Raw genomic sequence first — 13,248 nt, 5'->3', positions numbered from 1 at the left:
GTGTGGAAAAAGAACAGTGAGATGAGTGACTGCACAGAGGAAACATCCTGGCATGATGAAAACAAAGGAAAAAATTAGGATGCGATATAGGTCAGTGGTTGGTAGGCTTGAACCTAAGTAATTGGCATCAAACTAAAACAAGCCAGCATTTCATGGGTATAGGTACAGATTACACTGGATCCTTTCCTAAGAGTCAAAAAAGGCAAAGAAGGGAGAGAAAAAGTAGTCTTCCATTCACTTATAACTTGCAGGCAGTCTTTGGGACTCCTCAAAATCAGGAGCTCCTTTCCAGAAAACTCAAATTCCAACTGAAAAAGCTACAGCATAAGACTTGACTTGGCCTAACCTGTGATCATGTGATTCTTCACCCCCCAACATTTAATTCCTGGGCAATATGAGGCTAAGTGCAAGGTTTACCAAAAGAGCTTGAAAGGCTTAGTTTAAGTGTGAAAACGGTTTGGCATCTCTGCTTTGGACGTAAGCCACTGTGAAGTTTGCAGGAGACAGATCATTGTCTCTCACTGCCGGATTGTCAAATCAGAGCTAGTTTACTCCGTTGGGATGGCAGAAGAAGTAATCCTTCCTGTGCCTGTGAGCCACAGCCTGAAACCATAGCAAGTGAAAGTAGACGATATATCTACTCATGTCAAAAAAAGGTAGTAGGGTGGTTATTGCTTTGCAGAAAAGCATGGGTTTTGCCTGATAATAGGCTAATTAATTTTCATGAGAGTCCAGTCTGTGCAGAGACAAGGTTTACAAAGACAATCAGGAGTTAAAAGATCAGGTAGACACCTAGAGAACAATTCATCTGCCCCCTCTTAGTGCTTGGTATCCCACTGCTATGCCTTAAGATCAGAGAACCACAGCCTCAAGGTAGCAGGGACCTCTGGAGATCCAGTCCACCACCTCCCCTGCTTAAACCAGGGTCAACTACAGCCGGTTACTCGGGACCGTGGCCAGGTGGGGTTTGAGTATCTCCACACACTGGAGACTCCACAACCTCTCTGGGCAACCTGTTCCAGCATTTGACCACCCTCAGAGTAAACAAAGTTTTTCTTACTGGAATTTCCTGTATAATTGGTGCCCATTGCTGCTTGTCCTTTTGCTAGATATCTCTGAGAAGAGTCTGGCTCTTTCCTTTGGAAAAAATCTTCCTCATTCTATATAAACTTAAATTGAAGCTAGTGAAAACCAAACCCCTTCATATGCTTGTTTTCATTTCTTTTGGCTTCCGGCACATCGCTTACTTGGCAGTGAGAAGTTAAGAACCATGTTCTGAATATGTTTCTGCTGGGTCCTGCAACTTTGCAGGATGACTTTAACAACAAGTAACTATTAGCGGACATTGATCGTCACAAGTAATTTTGTTTCTTTCAGAGTGAGATTGATTATCTTTACCTAACTCGTGCAGGTCTCCAGGGAGAATACACTGAGGAACCACAGAGATCGTGATAGAAAAAGCTTTTAAAGGACTCAAAAGTTTTAGCACCAGAAGACTGACTAAGCGCTTGTGTAAATGAAAAGTGCAGTCTCATGACAAAAGCTCTCCTCTGTAAAGTCAGACAAAGGCACTTGGTTTATCTATTTCCATCATCCAAATGCCAGCATTCAATCATTAATAGGAAATAAACCTACTTGGGCTCATTTTTCAAAGTTATTTTGTTGGAGTGTTGTAAGAGAATCATATAAAAGCAGAGAAAGGCCCACATACTACTGGTGCAATACTGAAAATTTGTCCAGAGCCATACTGGAACATTGTGAAGACTTCAACAATGGTGAGCCACAAAGGTGCTTACAAGAACAGGAATAACAGAGAAAAACAAATACATAGACCCAGTTTTCTTTGGTGCTCTAGGGCAGCAGAAACAGAATCTCCACCTCTTTCAGAGGCACTGCCCCAAGTGGTTCTCCTACGGATGCAATCTGTCGTCATCACTGATTCTTCAGTACAAAACACATAATATTTCCTATTTGTGGTTGGTCCTAGTAAAAATAGATGAGGTTCTAGCAAAGCTCATTATTCCTAATGACAGCTGCTTGCAACTGTTTTGCAAGAGGGTAATCTGGAACTGGAAGTGGTTACAAGACAACATTGTCTGCAAGAGAAGGGCTTTTTTCCATATTCTTAAGATTATCCAGGCTTTTTCTGACCCTCAGCTGCATCTTTGATACACTATAGCCAAGTAACACGATTTTTTTTCATATTTTGTATGTCTGAAGAAAAAAAGGTTAAAACTGAGCATTTATTCTAGATAATACTTTTTCAAAATTATCAGTTCCACTACACCTACTGAATATACTTCTGTTTGTGAATTTGTTTGCACACAGTACTTTCAAAAGAAACATATCAACAAAAACATCTGCTGCCACGACTGAATTCGAACCAGAGATCAAAACACTACCTATGAAATATTTATAAAAAGAAACCAGCCAAAAACTATATAGAACTTTCAAAGGATGAAAAAACAGCATAGGGGAAAGAAAAGGAAAGGTATGCATCATTTTAAAGCTATTTAAGAATGCAACCTTAAATTCCAAATTGTGATCATCACTTCCATAACATTTAGCTTAAAGACAACTGCAAAGATGGAATTTGGACGCTACCGCAGATGTTGAATTTTGTAGTTGCTGGAAAATGCAGGTAGTATCTTGTTATTTATCAATAACATTTTTAAAGCACATCTTCAGCTGGAGGAAGCCCACATTACAAAAGATCTATATTAGCAAGGTAGATGCCAAGTGAATTATTTTCTATTAGGAAGAAAATATATTAAATAGTGAGTATATTTCCATTTTAAGTTATCTTTTTAATATAAATTCAAGAACCTAATGATAAACAAAATCCAAGCAATATACATCACAACAGCTATTAATTACAACAGGAGAAATTTAACAATGAAAAGGTTCGTAAGCTTTGAACACGCAGGATGTGCAAGCCCATAAAGTGTTAAAAGAGAAAATTTTAAATTATCAGAAAGAAATGGTGAAAAGAAAGTTAACACTCCTTTTATTGTGAACATTTCCCTTTCAGTCTACCATAAGTTAGCCTTCCTAGTTAAGGACTATATAAAAGCGAAAGGAAAATATTTAGAGGGTTTTTTTCAAGAGGCATGTAATAATAAAGTGAGTAATTATAATAGCATTAGGATGCTCAGGAGTGTATTTTACAAGGTCATTAATATGGTTCATGGGTAGCTGAAAGCACATGGCCTTTGGCCTCATGCCTCACAACACACATGGGGCATGCATTAATGGCTCTGTAAAGCACACCCTATTGCATCTCACTGCTTTAATAAAGCCTTACAGATGAAATGCAAAACCATTTTCAGTTGAGCTAGAGTATTTTGCTAAGTTGAAAGGAAAATTTCAGTCATAGAAGCAAATCAACTAATGTGCAATAAATTATACCGACAAGTAGAGGCAGAAACAAACTTTTTTTTGGAAGAAATTAATTTATCCATATGTTTCCTGTTGAAATCAGTGAGATACAACTAAGTGCTTACCAAATTCATGAGGTATTAGAACCTAAGTAAGGAAAACAGGTTAGGAATATGTTTGCCTTTTCTTTTTTAAATTATTTGGAGCTATACGGCACTATGCCTCTATGCCTTTTCTCTCTTTATATTTTGTATTTCAGTACTGAACACTTCATTATCAATTAATGAAATTTAAAAAATGTAAAGAATTTTTTCAGCATACCTATGGCAAAGTAAGATCCCTCAAACTCAAATCCTGGTGGAAAGTGTTGAGAAGATGAACAAATTATAATGAATGTCAGAGATTTCATAAAATTAAAAATTCAAGAGCTGACGGAAAAATACAGCAAAAATGATTTTTAAAATCAGTAGAATTCCTGAATGTGTAGCGAGTCTCTCAGAGAAAGTCTGCTCACCTCTTTTTGATTCTATGTCATTAGATTCTTTGCACAAAGAGAGTGAGAAATTACTGCAGACCAATGAAAAACCTCAGTAAGTTTTATTTCTGTCTTGCTTCTCATTTTGAACAACAAACCCCCTGAAACATGAAGAAGATAGTTCAAATAATTAAGATATAAAAGTAATCTTTCTTTTTTCAAAAATATATTTAGCTTGCAACATATACAACACAAGAGATCCTCAAAATACTTCTACAAATATGTTGGTATCTATAATTTATATTTGCTTGAAGGCAATTTTCATACTTTGCTTAATAAGTGATGTTAACCAATATATATCATTTCCTCTGGTCTTTCATAGGCCTTCATCTAGCAGTTTTTCGTGTAATAATGTATTCAAATTCAGTTTTCACCAAGATAATATTTATTTGCCAGTACATTGTGGGATGCAAGAAATCAGTATATCAAACAATGCAGTCTTCTATATATTCTCCGTTGGAAAGTAATGCAAATTGCTACATTTTACTGTAGAACTTTCTACGTTGGCTAAGGCAGGCATTTACACATGGATGACCCATTAAACAGAAGAAAAAATTTAGGAGCCTCTCTTGCCAGTACTGCTGCCAAGAGAGATTTGGTCCTCTAGATCTATTGTTCGCACTACTCTTTTGAATGATTAAAAAGTGCTGTTACAACCACAAAACACAGATCTTCTTCAATTGATTCAAAAATATCCTGAGGTAGAACAGTATTTGAGCTAGTACCTATATATGTAAACTAATTTGCACACGAAAAAACATAAAACTTGAGCAATGTTATGCATTTGAAATGTGTGAAAAATGAGAGCAACATTTGCAATGGAAATCCCTGTCAAGTTATCTATTGCTTTCAAAGCCCCACAGTATACAGAAGTGCTTCATTTAAGCTTCAGAAAACTTGGGACTATTTTAATACATGTAATTAAATGCAGTGAATTGGGAATTCAGAAGTATGCTGTCTACTTGTCCTGCTACTTCTACCAGAATTGTCATGAGAATCTTCATTTGCCTTTTTTCTGGGCATGAATTACAGCACTGTAAAACTCAGGAGTGAAGAGTGCCTGGCCCACCAAGACCGGGCACAGATCTAACCTAGATGCTGAGCTGTAGCGTACTTCTTAATGTCTTCCTGCCCTGGTTGAAAATCAGCATGTTGGAAACTCAGAGGATTATTTCAGTGTTGGAACGCTCTGCAGTGAGATACAGATTGCATGAAAATCCTAATTTATCCCCATCTCTTGGCTTGCAGTCAGACAGATCCTTTCCTGGGAACTGTGGCATCCTGGCAAATGCAGAGCAGCCTAAATTCTGTTTGCTTCTAAGGATGAGGCCAAATCTGGCTTCCTGACAGGTCTCCCATCACAGGACAACCAAAGGCTTAGGACAGTGTATAGTGTATAATACAAGTTATTTTGTATACCTGAAACATTTGTAGTACTGTAGATTGGAGGTTTTGCACAGGGATCAGTGATGGTGTAAAAGTAATTTGGTCAGATACTACTTAGAGGAAAGTGAGGGCAGCTACACATAGCTAGATCATAAAAATCACAAATAACTTCATGTAGGATAATAGGGTCAAAGATTCTGATTTTTTTTCTGAGGCAATAAGATGTCTATAATCTGTCATCAGTGAACACTTTTTCTTTCCTATTTTGCAAATATCAAGTTGAAGTTTATTATGCTCTCAAAGATAAATCTGCTATTTGGAAAAACTGGAATACTTTTATTATATGATTAAATATTGATCAAGGGAATTTATCTTACCAAAAAGTAATTTCTCTTGACAGAAATGACACAAACTGCTCTTATGCCAAAATTAATAGTTTTAAAGTTTGTTATTTGTTATTTTTCTGTTTACCAAAAAAGAAGTCTAGTGACAAACGTTAGAATAAACCTGTTATTTAAAATGTACCTGTACCAAGATAGAAACCTATTCAATGGCAAACAAAATGATGTCTTTGTGCCCTAAAAAATAGAGAAGCGGGTGTGTATCCACCTATCCAAGCAGATGGATAATGTCAATTTGCTGTGCTAGAAAAAGCACAAATAGAAAAGAAATGGTTCATTTTAAAAGTGCACTATATATTCAGGGTTCCCATTTCATAAATATCTTGCCTGCTGTGCACTGCAGTTGACCCTTTAAACATATCCAATCAATAACCTATTGTTTACCACAAGTCCATTTTGTCATTTTGATGGTACAGATTCAAGTGTGGCAATCTTCCTTTCTCTGCTTCACTGCATACATGACTCCCTTTGGCTGGTACTAGCTCACAAAAAAGCCACTAAAATGTCATTAATTACAGCAGGTTTGAGATCTGAATGCTAATTCTATTAATGGAGCTATGAAATTAGGACACTGTAAATCTAGACGATCTGTGCTTGGGCCTCCTGCAAACTGGGCTGACCTGAGGTTACCTACTATATTAAATAAGAATTGTCTAATACATTTTTAGAATTCTAAGCATGTGTAAATCAGACCTTGTGAAGTACACCACCAGAGGGAATAGATAACTGCAGTACGCTTTCTGTCTTAACTTCTTCTATTTATCTAGCATCAAATTCATTTGGAGTGCTTCATACCAAGAAACAGTGATGCCCAAGGCTAAGGTGGGATCAGATAAGGCCTTCTGGACACTTTCCCTACTGCGTAGTCCCAAAATGTTAAAATTTCATTTATAAGCAACTTAATATTCGTATATCTAAAGGAGACTTGTTATGAAGCTGCCAAGGGTCCCTAAAAGTATTTATGAATTAACATTCTCTGCATGTTCTTCCAATTCAGAAAACTTAAATGAATGATTTTTGACTGCACATTTTGATGTGTTTTGCTATTAATTTCCCATCTTTACTTTCAATGTAATGTACTTTTAATTAGGCAATAATATATAATCTTCTGTTCATCTATCATTTTTACTCAAACATGTTAGGAAATGGATAATAGAAGAAAGGCTCATCAGAGACCCTTTGGTGGTACAGCAAAGCTGGAATGAAATGCCATCTCCTGACAGTACCTTAAAGGTTTCATAAAAAGATAATGGATGTGCTTGTCACTGACGCTAATGATCAAACATTTTCCCAGTTTTACTGGATATTAAATTGTGGACTATAAAAGAAAACCCCACAGTCTAAGCAATGTAGGAAAAAGAATCTTGCTACATTTTTTATCTCCTTTGATATCTAACTAACATAAACCTTCTTATTCCACTGTTATTTTTCACTGAATAGTCACTATGGTGTGAGGGGGTGATGCTTACTTTTAGTGAAGTGGCTTATTTTCAGGAGGAAAGACAACTCTCCAGGTTGCAGAATAGGAACATGATAGATTATATATGCAAAAATGCTTAAGCGACACAGGGCACTAATTCATCACAATATCTTTATGAAGTTAACTAAAGCTTTTTTTAATCTGACATGAAGCAATTTTTGAAAGGGTTATGTCTAAATTTCATATATGACTTTGAAACATATTTGAAAGATAACCTCTGTTTAATATTTTCAGTAGTATTACCATGATGTCAAAATAAAGACAAGAGCAAGGCAGAAAAAAAGAAAAAAAACCCAAACTATGTGATGGGAACATTACAAAGTAAATAATTACCAAAATAAGGATTGATCAGTTTGACAAATTAGATTAACACTGAAAAAAATAGATCTAATTTGAAAGCACTGAAAAAGAAAATGGTATGTTATTCTATTTAGAAAGAGAAAAATATCAAAACAAAACAAGACAATACCTTCTAGTCAATCACAATGGAATTAGACTCCTGAAATGAGCAGGTACTTCCAAGTTGTTCTGAATTAGTTTTCATTATAATATATTCTCATCTCTGTGTTCAGTCCTGCAAATAGTCAACTAGATAATTCTTCATCCCATGACAAGGTTCACTAGGCTACATTCTGGAATTACTATAGCAATGGGAACAAACTTCTGTGCATAAATTTACTCATAAAGGAAAGCTTGTGCATTATTTTTTGCCTGTTGGGAATGTGCAATGTCTTGCTGAAGAGAAATATGGATAATGGCAGAAATGCTAGGCTTGGCACAGATTGTCCAACGCTTAGTGCAGGGCTGTATGCTTATATTTCACATACCTCTTTAGCCAATAAGATATTGCTGGTTGGCATGATTCTGCATAGAAGCAATATGTACATTCAAACCTAATGTATATTCCTAATGTATTCTGGCACACAGCAACAAAACATGTTAAGGCATAAGACGACTCATCCTCTGTCACTACATCGTCCATAAAGCTCTAACAGTCATTAATAAAAGTAGGAAAGGGCTCTTACGACAGTATTTTTGCTTTGTTCTGTTTTCTTTCACTATTCTGAGTTTTATTTTACATGAATGTTGCAGCCCAACATAGCCAGCTGCCACAACACACTACTGAAAAATTGAGGTTTGGGCTGGAAAACACAACAGACCTCTTCTAAGAATAGCTTTTCTCAGAAGAAGCTCTGTGTACGAGTAGCAATTTTCCAATACCCTTTTTCCTCATTGCGTCATTTCAAATTATGGGCAACTAGTCTCTGTCACAAGGGGAAGCACTGTACTTATGAGCCCCATTGATTTCAGTGCAGTTATTTGGGAAATAATGTACTAGTAAGAATAAGGATATCAGGTCTTTCAAACAGTGTGCTGCAGCGACTTTACTTTCAGCATTAAAAGTACAAACTGGCAAAAAAATGGAAGTGGCAGAATACCTGGATAGGTGTTTTCTACTCAGTAATCCCAGTCAATATCCTCCAACTAAAGGGTGACAATATAAATACAAGACTAAATGACAGCAACACTTCCTATACCCTCCTCAAAAGGGAAAATTGCTTATAATTAAAGAAAGCATAACCAAGACAATCTCACTTATGGGTGTGCTTCCATTTTGGCATAAATTAAGGTCTTACAGTTACAGAACGTTTGCCTTCCCAATGCAGACGTTATTTAGAATGCCAAATGGAAAATACAAAATACTTATAATTTTTCCTTTTTCTTTACTGCCACCTTTTAATCCAGACCTTTGGAATGACAATTTACTGTTTCTGTAGGGAAAACCGCTCCCTCTTAAAGAGGAAAAAATGGGAAATTTAAAGCAATGCTTAACCTAGAGATTCCTGTGAATCATTCTTCCATCCTCGAGTTCAGTTTGTGAGCTGCATTAAAAATGTTTCTTTCAGTTCTATTAAAGTCCTGTGGTTAAAAGATAATCAAGAGCAAGAAGTGTAAATTAATAAAATGAAGAAATGAGGACGCAGTTAGCATAAACCAGCTCTCTCCTTTCTCTCCCCTCTTGAGAGCAAAAGGGGTAGCAGCCAATGCTGACCCAAAGCATTCTCCTTTTCTAAAGAAACCTTTCATAAGAAAGAACACAGAAAACAGCACTGGCAGTATTAAATCTGTCTATCATGATCTTTTCTGGATGTTAAATAGACTCATTTTATAATCCTTTTACATTTCTTTTATGAAATTTAAATAAAAAGCTCCTGCTTTTTTCCAGTTGGAGATATTTTAAATAAACATTTGAAGTCTCAAATTAGTTGAGTTCAAAATCCAAACTTGTCTTCATATCTGTCGTTTCCTAAAAACAAGCCATAAAAATATATCTGCACTTACTTCTATGCTGTCCTTCAATGGTATTAGACTACTCGCGCAGTATTCCTCACTAGACAAGATTGCTTGCACAAGACTTGCATTTAAAGAGAATCTAAAGAAGATATAAATAGTCTGTTTCCAATGGCTCCTTATTCAGTAGTCCCTGGTTTTCCAGGGCAAACAGTTCTCCTTTCCATCTTATCTTTATCTAAGGAAAGGTTCTAACAGACATTCATTCTCAGACTTGTTTAAAAGACAAAATTGAGCCAGGGAACTCACTGGGGTTTTGTTTGGTTTTTAAATGCACTTGCTCCACACTTCTTTAATTTTTATCATTGTTTTCTCTTTACCAAATGGATTTCACTTTTAAGCAATTTCCAACATTTTATTTAGAAGCAAATCTTGCATCTCCATAAAATGCAGGTCCTCGAGCAGATTAGTCCATAGGACGAAAGTTGTCTCAACTCAGAATAAACAGAAAAATAATCTGAATTGCACCAAAAGCTGTCTACTGTGGACTTAATAATAGCACTGTAAAGAATCTAGTATCACAGCATATCCTCCCTTCCCATCGCTATTGGTCTGGAAGAAAATGTTGCTGTTGCAGCACTAAACATTTATTTAACCAGCTTCCTTGTTAAGAAATGTCACAGTGCGAACTTGGTGAAACAACAGCAGAACTCCTAGGACTCACATGGATCGTCTATATTAAGATATATATCCACAAAGACTGATTCAAGAAACCCAGACCAACAAAGGTCATATGAAAGTGAGAACATAGATGTTCTTTTGTCCCTACATCCTCTCACGTGAAAAAAAATCCCTGTATTACTTCTCCCTGTACAGCCAGGCATTTTACACAGCAGTGAAGTGAGATCTAGGTGTCTCACAGGCAATGGACTGTGAAGCTGAACCTCTCACCTTACGGGATGTGATCAGATAAGGGAAGCTGAGAATTTGTCAGCTATGTATTTGTAAAACCATATCTCATTTAACGTGACTGCAAAGGGTAACATTCTGCTGAAAAGTGATGAACAAGAGTTTCAAAACAGCAAAAGTAAAAGTTAATACCTAATATGATTATGCAAAAGTTCTACTCTGAGGCTATCTTAAGACCAGGAAACACAAAGGAAGGCAGAAAAAATGCAAACTGTGCAAATTTTCTTTTTTGATTACTAGCGTGTTTCTACGCTACCTATTTAGTGATATGTCATCATTATTTCTTTAATACATGACAGATAAGCACTGTACCAGATACAAAATATATGAACGACTGCTACACGTAGTTAACAGGTGCATTTATTTTACTAAGAAAACCCTGCAAGCCTTATACAGGGTTATTTTAGTTAGTTTGAAAGTAATTTCAAGTATTCATACCAATCACTGGATTCTAGTGTAAGTTTTAGAGGTTTTACTGTAATAGGTCCCACTTAAAAGAAAATTAGCTCTCTGCCCCTTGAGGCTCTGTAAAGACCACAAAGTCCAAAGAACCACAAAAGCATGAACACAAATGAAATCCTCCTAAGCTCAGTAAGATGTTAGCAGTGGGTTACCTCAGGGATCGGTGTTAAATTGCAAGTGGAAAAGCCATTACCATCAACGAAGGTGAATTAATTTTCATCTTTCAAGCAACTAGCCCTTTCAAACACTGCAACTACAAGTGATTTAGGAATTAGACTAAATAATTTACAAAAATACACAGTGCTTTCAGATAATGGATACTGTATTACTGGACAGAATACCCTACTGGCGTATAATATAGATAAATGTTGTTTGAAACATCAAAGACAAGAGCACTGGTGTAAAAATAAAATGTTGATTAGAGGCACAGATTACAGATTATTAACTGCTCCACTAATATGTGCCCAAGGAATAAAGTCACTATATAAACTGGAAGACAGGAGGAGGGAGGAAAACATACAAAACATCAGAATTTCCTTGCTTAAAGAAGTACATCACAAATGAAACCTCCAACTGGACACTAAGGAGATAAATCCAGCAAAAAAATAGTTATGATCCTTCTGGAAATGATTCAGTTCCTTGTAAGACACAACTCTAGTAGACTAAGTTTCAAAACCTAAAGTCAAAATCCATTCCCTCCCCCCACAATTAAAGTGTATTCAGATGTCAAATTTTTAACAGCAATGAAACTGTTGGGAGAAAATTACCCAGACAAGCAAACCAGAAGCAATGAATTTGGGGATCGTGCTAACTGAATTCAAAGCACAAAGAAATAGAGCAATGATGAAATAAAATTACCACACAAAGGAAAACCAGAGTAGCAGACATTGCTAATGCCCATGAATTGAAAATAAAGTTGACTGGTCTTCAGAACCAACTCACTGCTGTGAATGACACGTGGCTTATCCCACCACTTCAGATGTCACAGGGAATACCCTTATACCTATGTAAGTATTCTGAAGTTACTGTACTGACCTCCATAATATCCCAGAACTGAACTCCTGCTTTCAGGAGTCTTAGCATACAACATTTCGGTAGAATATGCAGAAGAAAAAAACCCAACAATCTTATTGTCTCAAGAGCTGGCAAACTTGTATCATGAATGTGACTACACTGAACAAATAGCAAAATATATTTTTTTAGAAATACCAGCTACCAGAGGAACACCGCACAAGTCTACCAACAGCATCAGCATATCCTATTCACTGTATTTGAAACAGTCAAAAGTAACCCTACTCAGTCTCTAATTTGGCCTAGAAAAGAAATACTGGAGGTATTTAAATTATAATAACACTTTTCAAAACCACAATGAAGCCCAAAACAAATAGGTAAAAAGTACAGCTCTTATTAAATAATGTTTCCATAACCTCCTTAGCTTTTTCAAAGTATGAAACAATCATGGTAATCAAAACTTAGACTCTTTCTTCCAACAGAAAACCCTATTGTCTATGACTTAACATTTTTTTAAAAATCTAATTTACCTGTCTATGAAGTAAAACATCACTGTTATTCACAGAAAAAAAAAAGAACTCTTCTGTCTGAACAGCTCAGCAATGGAAACACCTGTAACATCCGTTTCATACCACTAAAAGCATGACAGCAGGTTCTTCCAGATAATACTTGCAATGCCATAATATCTCATCCCCGGAATACAAACCTTTTATTTGACAAAGAAAACAAAAACAATTGTTGTTGTTCTTTGGCTTGTTTGTTTGTTTGTTTAAATACATTCTCACGTATAACATGAATTGCATTGCAGATAGCAGGGATTAATGGAAAGCTGAAAGCTTCTTACCAAGTACCCCAAGGCGATAGTTGACTGTGATGACTATCACATTCCCATAACTTGCTAGAACACTGCCATCATATAAATTTCCAGTGCCTTCCATGTAGGACCCTCCATGAATATACACCATCACAGGCTTAGGTCCCCCACTGTCCCGAATGTCTGGAAAAAATATTAAGACACATTTTATCTCAAGAAAGTACCAAAAAAGATACATGCAATATTTTAAGGTTTTTTAGTGAGGTTATTTTTCTTGAAGTGTTTCTCAAGCAACATCTTTTACGTAAGGAAAAGGGCAGGTGGGCATTAAGTGTTTCATTGTGGCTTGCTTGTAACTAAAGTTTGTATTTTTGAAACACTTGTTGGCCTCAGAAAAGCAGAAAGGAATTGGAAATGGTAACATTTGCTCAAATGCAATGGGACAGTGGTCCGATTCTGTTCCTGCTGAATTTGACATAAAATGTCTACTAACATCAGTGTGAGCTCATTTAGGCAAAGT

At 36.1% G+C, this 13,248-nt stretch overlaps 1 protein-coding gene across 7 annotated transcripts in view; it reads right to left on the bottom strand.

Annotated features, from left to right (window-relative positions):
• NLGN1 (neuroligin 1) overlaps positions 1-13,248 on the bottom strand; it is a 315,570-nt gene that overhangs the window by 190,906 nt on the left and 111,416 nt on the right. For all 7 annotated transcript variants that reach the window (XM_075509050.1, XM_075509051.1, XM_075509053.1 and 4 more), the window contains one exon: positions 12,759-12,911. In XM_075509050.1, the coding sequence (XP_075365165.1) occupies positions 12,759-12,911 (153 nt within the window). The remainder of the gene's footprint in view (positions 1-12,758; positions 12,912-13,248) is intronic.

Source organism: Mycteria americana, chromosome 7, assembly GCF_035582795.1.
Source record: "Mycteria americana isolate JAX WOST 10 ecotype Jacksonville Zoo and Gardens chromosome 7, USCA_MyAme_1.0, whole genome shotgun sequence".
NCBI lineage: Eukaryota > Metazoa > Chordata > Aves > Ciconiiformes > Ciconiidae > Mycteria > Mycteria americana.
The sequence above is the reverse complement of the archived record's forward strand: the minus strand, read 5'-3'. Positions and strand labels throughout refer to the sequence as shown.